General features: G+C 33.6%; 2 protein-coding genes across 3 annotated transcripts; both read left to right on the top strand.

The window, feature by feature from the left end:
• The first annotated feature begins 8,551 nt into the window (after nt 1–8,551).
• LOC120155134 (putative E3 ubiquitin-protein ligase UBR7) lies at nt 8,552–12,520 on the top strand. 2 transcript variants are annotated; one of them, XM_039166706.1, is made up of 6 exons: nt 8,552–8,677; nt 8,807–8,937; nt 9,428–9,586; nt 10,436–10,696; nt 11,274–11,936; nt 12,175–12,520. In XM_039166706.1, the coding sequence occupies exons 2-6, from the start codon at nt 8,857–8,859 to the stop codon at nt 12,259–12,261; spliced, it is 1,251 nt and encodes a 416-aa protein (XP_039022637.1). In that variant the 5' UTR covers nt 8,552–8,677; nt 8,807–8,856; the 3' UTR covers nt 12,262–12,520. The 2 variants fall into 2 exon arrangements, with proteins under 2 accessions (XP_039022637.1, XP_039022636.1); XM_039166705.1 differs by having other exon boundaries at nt 8,801–8,937.
• A 2,126-nt stretch (nt 12,521–14,646) lies between these two features.
• LOC120155287 lies at nt 14,647–14,964 on the top strand. The gene has a single exon (XM_039166852.1). The coding sequence runs from the start codon at nt 14,647–14,649 to the stop codon at nt 14,962–14,964; it is 318 nt and encodes a 105-aa protein (XP_039022783.1).
• The last annotated feature ends 1,764 nt before the right edge of the window (nt 14,965–16,728 follow it).

Genomic DNA, 16,728 nt, shown 5'->3' with positions numbered 1-16,728 from the left:
TGAATAAAGATGGTTCCCCAGGCAGACTACTCGATCCAGGGTTCAGTTCCTGAAGATCTCCAGCTTTGAATTTTGCATTATCCGTATCGGTGATGATTGGAAATATTCTTTGAGATTCCTGGCAGTTAGTTTCAACCATAACGTTGGGATTATGAAGCTGTTTTTCACATCGGTTTTTGCTTACTTGATGACATTGGAAAGGGAGACTTGACTCACTTACATTACTGTTATTCCCGTTGTTATTGGGATCATCATTGCTAGACAAGATGAACTGAGTTTTCATCTATTTTGGTTTTATCATGTGCGTTTCATCCCCAGCAGCAAGAAATCCATGGATATCTTTATGTACGTAGATCCTATAGATGAAGTGTTTCTAATTCCTACAATGCTCATTACAGAAGAAAACGTGATCAATATCACACTTGCCCTTGCCCGAGATGATATCGAGATCAGTTGGTATCTTTTATTCAACTCAACACTAGCATATATAGTGAATTTGACCAACTTTTTGGTCATACCAACATCTCAAGTGATCTTGTGATATCATACAAAAACTTTGAACACTAGGCAAAGAGCTTCAATAATTGAGAAATCTGAGCAGAAGCCATAGAAAAGGATGAATGTGTTGTCAAATGCTTTACGAACATCTGAGCAGAAGCCACAGAAAAGGATGAATGTGTTGTCAAGTGTTTTACATCCCACAGAAAAGGATGAATGTGTTGTCAAGTGTTTTACATATGAGCTGAAACCACATGAGATGAAGAATGCGCTGTCAAATGTTTTACGAACCTGCTATTCTAATGTTGAACCAATGTTGCGATCATATGGTTTCCATTTATTGATCCAAGATGAAGTTTGTCTTCTTCAACCCAAAGATTAAAAGTGAGATATGATGAAGATTTCTTTCTACAGAATGAGAGCTGAAATTTTAACAACAAGAAACTAATGGCACCAACTAAGGTTGAACGACAGGTTGTTGTTAAACATCTCGACATGATATGGTCCAAGTTGCCATATTCGAGATTGGATTAGATGTGGAGACATGAAAGGAATTAGGATAAATCCTCCTTGTAATATGTTTCAAAGAGTTAAATTAGAACAGACTCTACTCTCCTAATTAATTCCTGCTGAGTCAGGCATATCTACATCTACATTCTTCAAAGATGATAGATTCCCTTTTTAAAGATGACAGATTCTCTTTTCAAAGATGAAAGCTTTATCGGATTTCTGCACAACTCCAAGCAAAGAAAGTTGGTTTTATCCAAGACAAAATGGGGCATCAAGGTCATAATTCTGACTACGACAAGAGTTCCACAAATGAAACAATTCTTCTGAGACTTTCATGAAGCAAAGAATACATAAAGATACAAGTTGATCAGATGGTTCTTTAGAAATGCAAGCTTGATAGTATAAGTTGCTACACTGATATCCAGAGGTGACCCTGGCAATAAATGATGAAGTGGAGGAAAACTGAGTTTACCATTTTGAAGTCAAATGAAGATTGCATCAACATTCATGCATCATATTTAGACATTTGCAAAAATAGGTGCATTTTCATTCATTCTCATCCATGTTGAATATTTGACAGGAATTTCAAAGATTTTAGCAAAGTTCAAATCCATCATTCAATGGATCAGCATTACCAGGTCGAGTTCATAATGAGAAGAACTCATCTGAAGAAGGAAGAAGAAGTTCATAATGAGAAGAACTTGTTCAACTTTTCGCTTGAATTCATCATTCGATGGATCACATTACCAGGTCGAGTTCATAATGAGAAGAACTCATCTGAAGAAGGAAGAAGAAGTTCAAAATAAGAAGAACTTGTTCAATCTTTTGCTCAAATCCATCATTTGATGGATCAGCTTTTCCAGAGAAAGTTCATAATGAGAAGAACTCATCTAAAGAATGAAGAAGAAGTTCATAATAAGAAGAATTTGTTCAACCTTTTGTTTAAATTCATCATTTGATGGATTAACATTGCCAGGTAGAGTTCATAATGAGAAGAACTCGTCATCTGAAGAAGAAGAAATTCATAATGAGAAGAATTTGTTCAACCTTTTGCTCAAATCCATCACTTGATGGAGCAGCTTTTCCAGAGAAGTTCATAATGAGAAGAACTCATCTGAAGAAGAAGAAGTTCATAATAAGAAGAACTTGTTCAACTTTTTACTTGAATTCATCATTCGATGGATCAACAGTGTCAGTTAGAGTTCATAATGAGAAGAACTCATCTGAAGAGGAAGAAGAAGTTCATAATAAGAAGAACTTGTTCAACTTTTTACTTGAATTCATCACTTGATGGATCAGCTTTTCCAGAAAAAATTCATAATGAGAAGAACTCATCTGAAGAAGGAAGAAGAAATTCATAATGAGAAGAATTTGTTCAACCTTTTGCTCAAATCCATCATTTGATGGATCAGCTTTTCCAGAAAAAGTTCATAATGAGAAGAACTCATCTGAAGAGGAAGAAGAAGTTCATAATGAGAAGAACTTGTTCAACCTTTTGCATGACTCTATTACGAAAAGAGATAGATCAACATCAACTTTTTCAGAGAAAGTTCATAATGAAAAGAACTTATCTGAAGAGGAAAAAGAAGTTCATCCGAGAAGAACTTGTTCAGCCTTTGCATGATTACATCATATAAGGAGATAAATTATCATCCCAGTGGAAAAGTTCATAATGAGAAGAACTTATAGCTAAGAAATTTAAACATTTTAAGCTAAAAATGGTGCTTTATGTCTTTGCTCCATTCCTATTCCACAGCAACGAGCAAAGAGGGGCAGCTGTAATCACCATTTTTACCTCTCCATTCCAACAGCCCCTCCACGTTGCACATTCCAGCAGCAGCCACGAAGCTACCCTCTTCGAAGACTCCAGAAACACCACGCCGGCCGTCCACGTCGTAGCTATGGGGAGAGTCACCACATAGTTTGGTGACTCACCAGATAAAACCCTTTGGACTGGTCCGATGAGAGACTCGTCGAGGCTTATAAAAACCATGGAGAACCTGCAAAAGAAGGAGAGAGGAGATAGAGAGGGCACCAAAAAAAAAGAAAAAACAGAAACGAAGAACCCGAGAGAAAGGGGACACCAACAGAGAGGAAAAAGAGGAGACCAACAACCAGCAAACCAAGAAACGGAAAATAAACGAGAGAATGGGAAGAGACTTACCAACATCGTCGAAGCCTCCACTCGCCACCATACGCCTCTAAAGCACTCGAAAACCGGAGGTATAAACTGTAGATTTGCTCCGATTAGGAGCTTTTTAAAGAAAACAGAGACTGTATTCGGCCTTAGGAGGTCGAGATTTGTAATCTAGGATAATTTGGGAATTTCCGGCCACCGGTGGTGGTGGCCGGCGGTGGAGCTCGTGGCGGCGTATGGCTGCCGGCGGTTCCCGGAATTTCCTAAGACGAGGTAAATATAGAGAGAGATGAGAGAATTCTCTCATAAGAGAGAGAATTAGAAAGAAAGAAAAAGAGAGAAATGGCCTTTGAAGGCCGGTTTTAGGGTATTTGTACCCTCATCGAAAAACACTGTTTTGATGAGGGGCCTGGGCGTAATTTCACTAATGGCTAAACCACACGCGCAGTCATCCTAGTTTGTAATCTTTTCAATTTAGTCACCAGAATCATTCTTCTGAACATTTTAATTTGGGCTTCTAATTTTATTCTATTATATTTTAGTCATTACTAGCTTATATTTATATTTAAGGTAAAATAACCTTTTTAGCCCATATTAATTTTAAATTTTATTTTTATCCATTATAATTAAATAGGTTAAATTATACTATTATACATAGTAGTTTATTAATTCGAATTATGCCCTTTAATTTTGATATTTTATTTTATTTAGTCACCAATTTTTTGTTTCTTTTCATTTTTATCCTGATTGTTTTTATATATTTTGCAATTTAATATTATTACTTTTAAATTTATATTATTAATTTGTTATTACTTTTATATTATTATTATTTTCATATTAATCACATAAATAAATATATATATATATATATATATATATATATTTATATATATATATATTTTAAATAATAATGTTTATTTATTTTCAATATCAAAGAAAAAGGCAGTCTTAATATAACTAGATGTCCTATTCTGGTATTTTAAAATTAAATATTATAAAAATTTTTAATTATTATAATATATATCGAAGAAAAGAGCTGTCTTAAGGTACCTAGAAGTCCTTTTCTGATATATTTTTAAATAAATAAATATTTTATTTATAAATATATATATATATATATATATATTTATATATTTATATATATATATTTTAAATAATAATGTTTATTTATTTTTAATATTTTTTTATAATTATAATTTTGAAATAATAAGATTATAAATTAAATATATTTAAATTTTTAAATTTCTAATAATAGAGACAATTTATAATTAAAAAATACCAATTTTGGGCGTTGTAGGGGTGCTAATCCTTCCCTAAACGTAACCGACCACGAATCCCTTTTTATTATTAAAAAGAACGAATTTTTGGTTAAAACGCATATCAGTTTATCTTTTAATTGATGTTTTCTTAAAAACTCTTTTAAAAGATATTTTTTAGGTATTCGACCTACCTGACCCAAAAGGCCGATGGCGACTCCCAAATTATTTTCAAAACCATTTATTCACATCACTTTTCCCGCCAAATAAAAATTTCGTGCCCAGACGAAAACCGGTTACGACAAACCTCTTAGTTATGTGAAAAAGGAAAATGAACAAAAGGTCTATAGGTTAAAAATGCACTTTATGGACTAAAACATGCACCACGTGCTTGGTACAGTCGCATTGAAACTTATTTTATCAATGAAGGTTTTGGGAAGTGTGACTATGAGCATACTTTGTTTGTAAAAACAAAGGTCCAGGGGAAAATATTGATTGTAAGTCTCTATGTTGATGACCTTATCGTTGTTGGAAATGATGAATTGATGATTGCAGAGTTCAAAGCCTCGATGAAGAATGAATTTGATATGACGGATCTTGGAAAATTACGGTATTTCCTTAGTCTTGAAGTGCTGTAAAAATCAGATGGATTTTTTGTGAGTCAGAAGAAGTATACATCAGAATTTCTACACAAATTTGGAATGGATAACTGTAATTTTGTGCGTAATCCGATTGTTCCTAGCGTTAAACTCACGAAGGATGAAGATGGAGTTAAGGTGGACAAAACTTATTACAAACAAATTGTGGGTAGTTTGATGTACCTCACAGTAACTCACCCAGATATAATGTTTGTAGTGAATCTGATTAGTCGATACATGGAGAATCCTACTGAATTGCATTTGCAGGTGGCAAAACGAGTGTTACGATATTTGCAAGGAACTACTGGGTCTGGAATTTATTATAGGAAGGGAGGAGAAAATGATCTGATTGCTTATAAGGATAGTGATTATGCCGTAGAGTTAGGATAGGAAGAGCACTTCGGGCTATGTGTTGTTATCGAGTTCAGGAGCAATATCTTGGTCATCGAAAAAGCAACCGGTAGTAAGTTTATCCACCACTGAAGATGTGCTTTTATTGGGTTCAGGAGTAATATCTTGGTCATCGAAAAAGCAACCGGTAGTAAGTTTATCCACCACTGAAGCTGAATTCATTGCTGCAGCCTCTTGTGCTTGTCAAGCTGTGTGGTTGAAGAAGGTACTTGGGAAGTTGGGGCAAAACGAGAACAAGTCCATTATCATTCAATGTGATAGTAGTTCAGCCATCAAGCTTTCAAGAAATCCAGTAATGGATGGCCGAAGTAAGCATATAGATGTGCGTTTTCATTTCCTTCGAAAACTTACCAAGGCTGGTACGGTGGAGTTGATACACTGCAGTTCACAAGAACAATTGGCTGACATCATGACAAAACCTCTCAAATTAGATGCATTTTTGAAGTTGCGTGAATTATTGGGAGTATGTTCAGAAACTGATGTAATCTGAAATTTTGCAGTTTTCAGTTTAAGGGAGGATATATTAGGTAGTTTGTTATTTGTTCCTATTATCAAGGGATTTTATCCCTTAAAAGTGTTTTGAATTAGTTTAGATTTCTTTAGATTTTCACTTGTTATGTAAGAGGTTATTTATACAGCCAACGTTGATTCAATAATGTAGCAATTATCTCTAAAATCCTATTTTTCAGTCCAGGCTTAACAAAGACGAGTGGTAACAAGAAGAGAAAAATCCACCGCCGCATGCTGGACAACAGTCCGATAGTCAACCCAAGTGCCCACAGAATCATAAACGCCACAAATATGATTTTTAGCTCTACGACCAGAAGCTCTCGCATGGAAGATCGGAGTCCGATCACCTTGAGGAAGCTAATGAACCTGACTATACTGCCGTCAATACGTTTCAATGTAGGAGAGGATGCGTTCGAGTTCCATTTTCAGAGTTGTCAACTCCTCCAGGCCAGCTTTTGACAAAAAACCTTGCAACAGACCATCAATACGCTGGCGTTGGGAGAGGAGTCCCTGCTCTTATTGCCACCGTTCACGTTGCCATGCATGCAAAGTTGCACCAACCGCTGTAAGTTTGTGGGGAACAGGACCAACAGAGGAAAGCCACGCATCCGTCACTCGGTCAATACAAGCTGAGTTAGTGCCCCAACATTCATCGTCCTTAAAATAATCAAGCCGACCATGTCTTCTCGAGTGGGGGGAGCAAGAGGCAACAATATCCAATTAAATAAAGCAATGATCAAAAGCAAACATATATTCACCAAACGCACGTTACATCGAGTATGGTTAGCTCTAGGATGACGTTGCAAAAATCGATCGATACGCTCACAGAGTCAACCAGAAAAATCTCGTCCCTTATACCACTTGAACCAACCTTTGGAAGGGCGAGTATCTGTAAGATTATTCCACTGCAGTGCTAAGCGAAAGACGGTCATATCATTACGAGAAGGAAAACATCCCTCCTAATTTCTTGGAGTCAAAAAGTATTTCATTGAAGTCCCCACCAACCAATCATAGGAGAGAGGAAGCCGATCAAGTAGAGCCCAAGTATTATTGTACTGACATTAATCATTATACCTATAAATACTCGTAAAGCGAAAGGAAACATAATCATTCAGAACAATTATATCTATAAATAGATGAACTAAATAACGTGAGTACCTTTAAATAAAAGAACTAAATAAAAACTTTTCTTTTGGGTAGAAACTAAAAAAATAGTTGATTGAAATTAAATTAAAATACATTTAAGAAAAAAATAAAAATAAAAATAAAATAATTTTTGTTATTCTTCAAACATGAAAGTGATTCCACACTTGAGAGAAAGTCTAAGAAGAGGCTGCCTAATTTAAAGTTAAAAAATTGTGAATTTTGAGTGTAACAAAAAATATGATAAAATTCATAATATTATCGGTTGAACTAAAAATGATATATTTTTCATAATATTTTTTATTGACAATAAAAAATGTTATTAAAAAGATAATATTTTAGGTTGCGTTGAACCTAAAATATTACAATTTTTATTACACTTTTTGTTGTGTCCTAAAATCACCGTTTTTAACATTAAATTAGGCTACCGCACAACATAAGTATCCCACACTTAAACTAACTCCGGTGCATGAAAATGAAAAGAAAAAAGTGGGTTTTAAATTGGATAGAAGGGTGAAAATGGAAAAGAGAAAGATTCGACTGCAGCATGTTTGGTCAAACGGAGCTTAAGGGGCCAGTGAAAATGGTGCGGTGAAACAATCTCACCATCTACATCTAAAGTCCTGTTTGAGATTGTTTTTAGGGTCCAAAAATCACTTATTTAAGCAAAAGCAATCTCAAACATTTAGCTTTTGATTTATAAAAACCGGTTCAAAAGTGATTATTGACCCCACGGAGAAGTTGATGTTCAGGTGTTTAAAGCTTTTCATTTTGGCGTTTTACATATATTACGGAAACACCCTTGTTCCAGCACCGTTTTGTATGGGTAACTAAACGAGCATATGCATTTAAATTTATTTATTTTTTAGTGAAAAGAGTGCGTTTCAATTTATTAACGTCGGGGTTTGATTACGCCAAGGTTTAATTTTATAATAACTATATTTACAAGTGATACTAATTTTTAATATCTAATTTATATATTCAAATAAATTTGATGAATAAATTATATTAATTCTTTATAACGTAATAAAATTAATATATTCTAAATTTTATTTAGTAATGCCTAAAAAATATTTTATTTTCTAAAAACACTTTTTAATAATTTTTTTCATTTAAACATTTATGAGTTCTTATAATTTTTATATTTGTATTATAATTTATGTTAGATTTATTTCATATATAATAATATTAGTAAACTTGAACACCATTTAATTTATTTTCAACTTGCCTAAATGGTGTTTTTGGGGCAGTGAGAAGGAATAACGGGGAATATTGCCCTAGCAAAATGTGAAACATTGCACCGTTTATAAATGAGAAAGAAAACAAATTGAGGGAACGGGCCGCGTAATTTGATTCCATTAGGGCGTTTGTGGCGGGAAAATGACCATATGCTACTCAGTCCATTACTACTCTATTTATTAGGTATAATTAAACCCCAGCTCCTCTGCTCCAAATTCTAAAATCTCAACCCCTAAATGTTTTTGTTTTTCTCTGATTTTCTCTCTCGCGTTTGTACAACAGGAACCTGATTCCTTACTGATCCGTTAAAATCTGTGATTTGCGAGGTTGAAAAGGTATCCTTATTCTTTTTTACAATTTTAGGGTTTCTCGTTATACGAAACATCTAGATTCCCCGAACAAGTAAAGTATCCTTTTATATTTTTCTGCGTTGCCCCTTTTTTTTTGTTTATTTACAGATTCAGTTTCGAAGAGTGGAGATTTTGGCTTTGACTGTCACGGTGATTTAGGGGAAATGGCTGCCAATCTCGACGATGACGGTGAACAGACTGTGTCAATCAACGAATATCTTGAGAGCATCGAAGAAGAAGAGTTGGTAAAAGCCTGTCCCTACACTCTATATGAAGCCGTTGTTTAGGGTTTTGTTTTGCAGGAATTATAGAATTTAGTTAGGTAGGATTTTTCAATTTCTTCTCGCTTATGGACATGGAAATATTTTTCTCTTTTTATTCATTGGCTAGAAATGATAAAATCAATATTATTTAAGTTTTATGTAGTGAAAATTTTGGTTATAACATATTTAACATTTGAATTATTGTGAACGTTGATTACATTTTGAGAAAATTTCTGGAATTCAAGTGCCGTTTAATTCTATGCTGGTTTGGAATGCATCGAACTTATTCTATGATATCAGTCAAATGCACTTCTTCTATCCTAAATTTATACTGAAAAAGCGTTAGATGCAAATATATATCGTGTATAAGAATAGTGAAGTATCTATTAGTTGTTTTTATTGGTGATGTTGTGCTTGCTTCAGCTATATATGCTGATGGGCAATATGTAACGTATTATTGTTTAATCTAAAGGAGGCAGATTTGGTTTTGGGTGGAGATGAGGGAGACGAATGTACATATTCTAAAGGTTACATGAAGAGACAGGCAATTTTCTCTTGCCTGACATGCACCCCCGAGGGGAATGCTGGAATTTGTACAGCTTGCTGCTTGTCTTGCCATGATGGCCATGAGGTAATTTCCTTTGCACCATTCTTTATTGCATTGGTCGTCCCCTCATGCAATCTTATCTCTCATTCTTAACGCTAAGCTTTAATTTTTTTTCTGTTGGTTCAATTCTTAAGATGTGACTGAAATTATAATGTATTGAAGTGGGAGTTTTTGTAGTAATTTTGCTTTATGCAGATCATGACTTGAGTTATGTTATGGTTTGCACTTTGTGGGTCATGTAGTAGTCATTATGACAGCAAAACGGGAGTTGATTCCTACGTTCATATTATTTCCAACTGATGCAGCCTTTTCTTTATTTTGTCCTTCTAACTTGGAATAACATTGACCTCTTTGCTTCTGTACTAGTGTTAACTGCATTAAACATTCACACTGCTCATTGTTTCTGGTATCTAACTCTGCTCTTTGGTAGTGATTTCAGTTCATATTTTTATCATCTGTACAGTTACATGGTTTTTTGGATCATCATAGACTATTGAGTTTTAACATGTTCTATAATGGAAGAACTTGGAAGTTGATTTAACAATTCTTGATTGGTTAAAACATGTGGCATGCAAGGTTTTCATTCTTATCATTTCATATGTTGATTTGAATTTCTGCATGCTTACTTGAGTCTTGAGTACTGAACATATTTTATTTATGCTATTATCAAAAAATAAAATAAATGCACAAGCTTACTTGAGTATTGGACTAAAGTTATGTATGTTATGCTGGAAATATTATTTGTGTCCAATTGGTCATACTTTTCGAAGAAAAAAAATCTTATTTTACTTATTTTTTCATAAATATTCAATTCTACTATTTCTACCTGCTTACATGAATGTAAGGGATTTCCATTTTTGCTACAAATTCAAGGTTTTGGAGCTGTGGACCAAGAGAAATTTTAGATGTGATTGTGGAAATTCAAAATTTGGAGAGTTCTCATGCAAGCTTTCCCCAAATAAGGATGTAGAGAATACAGAGAATTCATATAATCACAACTTCAAAGGTCTATACTGCACCTGCAATCGCCCCTATCCAGATCCAGATCTTGAGGAACAAGTAGAAATGATACAGTGCTGTATGTGTGAGGACTGGTTTCATGAGGAACATATCAGTCTCAGCTCTCCCAATGAGGTTGGTAGGCTGCATCTCAGTGAATGTACTCCATTCCTGTATCATGGTTTTTCCTTTGATAGTTTTTGCGTAAATATCCCATAAAATTGCAAAGTACTTTGGTTTCACTGTTAAAATTATTGGCAAATCTAGATATGACCTATTGAGCAAGCCCATATTATTATTTACCACTGTTAAAATTATGAAATGTTCTGTAGCCTGCTCGTGATCAAACTTTTTGTGAATACTGCTGCTGCCTCCTTTAGGGTTCAATTCATATTAAGCATGATGCCATTGACACTGTTCTGGCCTGAACTTTTATCTTTATGGATATGTACTCTAATCATTTGTAAACATTGAATAATTTGGTGAACTTATTGATTTTAATGACAATTTATTTGTTTGAAGGACTTTTCAATGGGGAATTTTTTACATGGTTGGTTTAATTGAAGTTGAGCAATGTAAATAGCTAACTTGAGCTTTGATATTGCATAAGAGGAAGTAAAAAAAATGACTGCTATTTAGCTGCTTTTGCACTATTCTTTTGAGTTATTTGTATTGGGTATCAGATTATGATCTGAAAATACTTGTATGACAGATTCCTAGAGATGAGGAAGGGGAGCCACTATATGAGGATTTCATATGCAAGGCATGTTCGGTGGTTTGTTCATTTCTGACTCTGTATCCTAAAACCATATGGGCAGCTGGGAGACAGCTTGTTGCTGCTAACAAAAATAAAGTTGTGGTGGAAGACATCCCTTCTAAAGATGAAGCTGGGAAACTTGACAATGATTCGTGCTCTGAAGCTGTCCAAAAGGATCATTTGGTTGCTGATACCAATGGTGCAGCTGCATCTGATGAGAAGAAGTCCATTGTTGGAGAAGGCTCTGAGAGCAATGCTAGCTCAAGTCTCTTTGGAAGTATTGCTAGTTCACATGCTACTTGTGTTCTTGTAGTAGACTGGATGGCTGCATCACTTGATTCAGAAAGTAGACCCTTTTTTCTTTCAAAGAATTGGAGAGATGCCCTCTGCAAATGTGATAAGTGCTTGGATATGTACGAGCAGAAACATATCAGTTACCTACTTGACAAGGAGGATTCAATAGCAGAGTATGAAAAAAATGCTAAGCAAAAGAGGGATGAAAAGTTGCAGCAAAGGGAGGGCGCTGAATTGAATTTCTTTAACAATCTCGGTCATGTAGAAAAAATGGAAATTCTGACTGGCATTGCAGACTTCAAAGATGAGTTCCGGTCCTTCCTGGTATGGTATTGATTGTCTATCTTTTTTTAAGTAGTTATTTGTTTCTCTTGACCGTGATTGTGCACTTTTTTAGTTTCTAACCTGCGCTGAATATATTCCAAGGAAGCCATGTATTTTTTTTAATGTTCCTTCATCATCAGATTCTTCATTTATGTACCTTTAGATGACTTTGTATTTCTATCCTTTACTAGCCGCATCTGAGATTTAAGTTTAATACTTTTGTTTTCCTATCCTTTAGGGCTCAGTTGATCCTTCAAAGGCAATCACAGCAGCGGATGTCAAACAGATGTTCGAGAACCTTAATAACAAGCGCCGCCGTGTGTAGTTTAAGGTTTTTTCAGTGGATATTACTGCACTTGCTGAGTTTTAACTTAGACTACTATCTCTAATATTATGAATGCAGTTGTGTCTTTGATGACTTTGTATTCACTGTGTTTCTGTACTAGCTGAAGTTCTGCTATGTTTGACAACATATATGTACCCTGTTAAGTGGCTTCTAGTATACTTTATGCATATGGGTTTTATCCAAGTCAAAACATGCCTACGCCCAACCGGTGTGGCGCTTTGACCGATTGTGGTTCTCATACTGGACCCAACTAAAAGTTTTTTTGAAGTTCTTTGAGTTCAAACGAAGTAAGCAGGCGGACCCTTCATAGGTAGTCTATTTGATTTCCAGATTATTTTTTTGTTTTAATTATTGATGCAAGCTATAGGTTTTATATGCAACAAGCAAGAAGATAGTATACCATATCAAATCAAGGTGGCTAATTAATTTTGTTTTTCAGTTAAGATTTTGTGCATGAGGAAAAGAAAAGAAACAAAATAATGATTGTGCATAAGGATAAAGATGAGAAAAAAAAATCAAGTTTTGACAATTTAAAATTGACCCATCTCTATTTCGTAGGCCGTTTTCTGTCGTTGATCAACTTGGTGGATCATTAACCTTCTCTCCTACTGGTTTATGATGGTATTTAGTCATTGATTACTGTTTAGTATAATCAAACTAAATTCTTTCAAGTGCAATACATTCACAAGGCTAATAGCAATTCATACGGTGTTTGGTAAGCATGAGATCATATAGTTGCATTCAAATAAAACATGCAAAATGGTCAAAACAAAGTTCAAGTGGAGACAAATTGTTAGGTTGCATTTATGTCCTCGATGAAATGAAAAAGTTTATGTATTTCCACAGTAAAACATTTAAATAATCTGAAACCAGTCACTCCCCCTACCTAATCTTTGGAGATTGTCGACTAATAATTCACTGCTTTGACTGACGCTCCTTGATTACGAAATCCTCTTCCTAAAAGAAAAATGGTTAAACAATGGGTAAAATATATATTTTTTTAATTGATAGAAAATGTCGATTGATTTTTAATTCGGTTAAATCAATTGATATTATAGTATAATAAGAACTCGGGTTTAAACATGTTTAAGTTCACGATAATCTTTAATTTATAGACATTGATAAAATGGTAAAATTATATTTTTTTCTTCATTAATTTATAATTAATTTTGAATTCTAATATAAAATTACTAGTTTTACCACTATTTACATATAACAAATAAATAAGTATATTCAAAGTCGATATTGCGCATGATAACCTCATACAGAGTTGGAGGTCCTTCAACCATGTCTCATCAGCAGTGTCAGATTTATTAATAGTGTTGGTTGGCAGTTTGTACGACAGAATTTAGTTGAAGCAAAATGGTGGACCCACGCCAACATGCATTCAATAAGTTGAAGCAAAGGATGTTCTTTGCAAACACCACATTTATCAGGAATTTTCTTCTGAAAGAAAATACAGAATTTCGGTGCATAAAATCTATGTCCACATCATGCAGTAGAGATATGCTTGCTGATCACTAGGTTTGACAGAAATCAAAACCCTAATTAAACAACGTTGAACAAGTCCAAGGAGATTGATTTAAACCATCAATGCTTTAAAATCTTGTTTTTGGCCTCTCTTTATAGATAAATGCAGTGCTTGCTTTTGGTAACTTGAATTTCTAAGCTTTCACCCAATGGATGAAGAAGATGCTTAACGATGTATAGACTAGTGTTTTCAAATCAAGATTATCGACGATTAATAATATTGTTAATTATCACTCTCAGTCTAAGGTAAATAACGGTAAAAATAAAATATTATTCTCTTTAAAGTATTCATATTTCAGTAGTAAAAGAGAATTTTATTTTCTTTAAAGAACTCGGATTCAAACAGGTACATCTGTAGAGTATATATATGGTTAAAAAAAATTAAACATATATTATCATTCCAAACTATTATGAAAATAATATTGTAAGTTGTCACTATCAGTCTATAAGACAATCCTTGCATTAAGATCAACAAAAGATCAAAAGTAGTTGAACAATGTCTACGTAAATTCTGCCACTTCTTCATGCACACAGATGCCGACAATATATATAAATATTATAATGCGGTGGTCGATCATGGAGGGCCAAGTGTTTTTTTAATACCCAACTACTATGGAAACATCCTTTAAATACTTATCTAACTCGTAGTCTTAATAAAAACCAAGTTGTAATTAGTTTATATTAAGTTGTCTCTTTCTGTGCGGAAAAATCAAGTCTCGTGAGGAGAAAATCAGTGTTGATTATACAGGAGATTTAGTGTATCTAATTTTGTTTATAAATACCCTCATTCAGTTCCCATTTAACAAGAAGTTTTTGCAGTTGAAAAAAGAGCACATGGGGAATTGTATGAAGAAGACATTCAGATCAAGGCAGCAGGTGGAAGAAGAAGAAATAGAAGAGATTCGTGAAGCTGCTACGAAGGAAAACGAAGGAGGAAAAGGCAGCATGAAGGTGAAGATAGTTCTTACAAAAGAGGAGCTCGAGTTGTTGTTAGTGAAGCTGAAGAATAAGAACGGCAATAATGGCGGGTATCGGTTAGGGGAACTTTTGGCTGAAATGGAAAAAGCTAGATCAGTTAAAGTGGAGTGTTGTTGGAGGCCTTCATTGGAAAGTATCATGGAAGATGAAGAAGACGATGTTATCAGTTCATGAAAGCTTCAGTCCATCCTTTTGTAAACTATTAATATACCCTTTTACTTAGCTAACATTTTTTATTCTGGATCTTCGGGTTAGTGAGTGATGAACCGGGTTAGGCCTTAGGAGTTTTTGGTTTTGAAAATAGATTACTATCTCTTTCTCCTTTTTACTGCAACCTTGAATGTTTTATATTCAAGCTTTCATGGAGAATTAGGTACAGATGGATTTATATGTGCATATATATGTGATCTAAAGAAGAGAGTTTGTGTTAAAGTTAAAACTCCAGTTGTTGTAGGCTGGATTTTTCTGGGGAATTGAGTGATGAATTTTCCTCTTTTGCGGATATATATATATATATATATATATATATATATATATATGTAGTGTTAGTACCCGCTTACATAATATAAAGTTTTAGTTTTACATAAATTTAAGATCATTAGTGAATGAAAATAGAGATTGATTCTTTATTTTTTTTTCCGTGAATATATTCTTATTTCCTACTATTAATCTCGATATCTATTTTCACTCTTCTAAACATTGTGTAACAGAATATTTTCTCATATATATATATATATATATTACTTTTAATTATTAGAACCAGAACCCTAATAAATATTTAAAAAATCCAAGATATAATCATGCCAAATCATCAATAATAGAATACTAGAGGCATGCGGAAACATAACTGAATTAGTTGCTAGGTTGAAATCATTTAGTATTTCTTCGGTTGTGATCTTCCAAGAAATATAGTTCTCTTGCGTATAAACTCTCTCACATGGGATAAGAGAAAAATATTATATGATATATTTCTTGGTGATCATAATCTTTTTATAGAACTGATTTAAGAATCAATTATTGTATGTACTTATAACTTTATCGCTTGTTAAATTATAAATACAATTTAATAGTATCTACACTATTTTCATGATACTTCTAATTCCTTATGACTTTATAACATAATTGATCACTTAATTTATGACAACAATATATATAAAAATTATGTATCCATAATTATAGATTTTAATCCAACATTAATGATCGTCGATGAGAAAAATCATAATTTATATTAATGTTTCGGGTTTCAAAATTACAAAAAACAATAACCCTAAATTTAAAAGTTATATAATATTTTGGCTCAAAAGTTTGTGTATCATTATCAGTTCGAGATTAAATCGAAATAAAATTAATTTGTTTTTGAGACCAATATACTATTTAACTCATGTTTTAAGTACCTAATTTTTTTTTGAGAGTTTGAAGGGAGTTAGCTGTAAACTTGATAAACCACAAACAAACCCAACGGATCAAAAGTCTCCAACTCCTCGACTCCTTGAACCAGAGCTTCTGTTTTCATACTTGTATTAATTTCTGTAGACCGCCAACAATAATTGTTTCTTGTATTAATTTCTTTACACATATAATGCCTACCCAATTGTTTCTTGTGGCATGGCGAGGACTTGGCGGAAAGAGAAGAGAAGCCTGGCAATGGCAAATGTTTAGACCAATGAGCTTCTGGAAAATGAAACTGAGCTCAGATCATAATGATGTAAGCTTTACGACCCAAATCCCAAAATAAATATTAAGTCAATTAGTATAGACTAAATGCTTATGTGATTAAAGGAATGATTGTCATATGTAAAATTCTTGGGTTTAAACATGATATCTAAATAGGTATTTGTGTGTTTATTACTAATAATTGAGAATCTTTCGAACATATACTACATTGTAAAGTAATCGGCCTAAATTAATAAATAAAAAAAATCATTTTTAACCCCTTTT

Source organism: Hibiscus syriacus, unplaced genomic scaffold (assembly GCF_006381635.1).
Source record: "Hibiscus syriacus cultivar Baekdansim isolate YM2019G1 unplaced genomic scaffold, ASM638163v2 tig00111166_pilon, whole genome shotgun sequence".
NCBI classification, from domain to species: Eukaryota; Viridiplantae; Streptophyta; class Magnoliopsida; order Malvales; family Malvaceae; genus Hibiscus; species Hibiscus syriacus.
The sequence above is the reverse complement of the archived record's forward strand: the minus strand, read 5'-3'. Positions and strand labels throughout refer to the sequence as shown.

Coding starts and splice junctions, on each gene's coding strand:
- LOC120155134 (XM_039166706.1), top strand. CDS start 8,857: ATGGCTGCCAATCTCGACGATGACGGTGAACAGACTGTGTCAATCAAC. Junction 9,587..10,435: donor CTTGCCATGATGGCCATGAG/GTAATTTCCTTT, acceptor TACAAATTCAAG/GTTTTGGAGCTGTGGACCAA. Junction 11,937..12,174: donor ATGAGTTCCGGTCCTTCCTG/GTATGGTATTGA, acceptor CCTATCCTTTAG/GGCTCAGTTGATCCTTCAAA.
- LOC120155287 (XM_039166852.1), top strand. CDS start 14,647: ATGGGGAATTGTATGAAGAAGACATTCAGATCAAGGCAGCAGGTGGAA.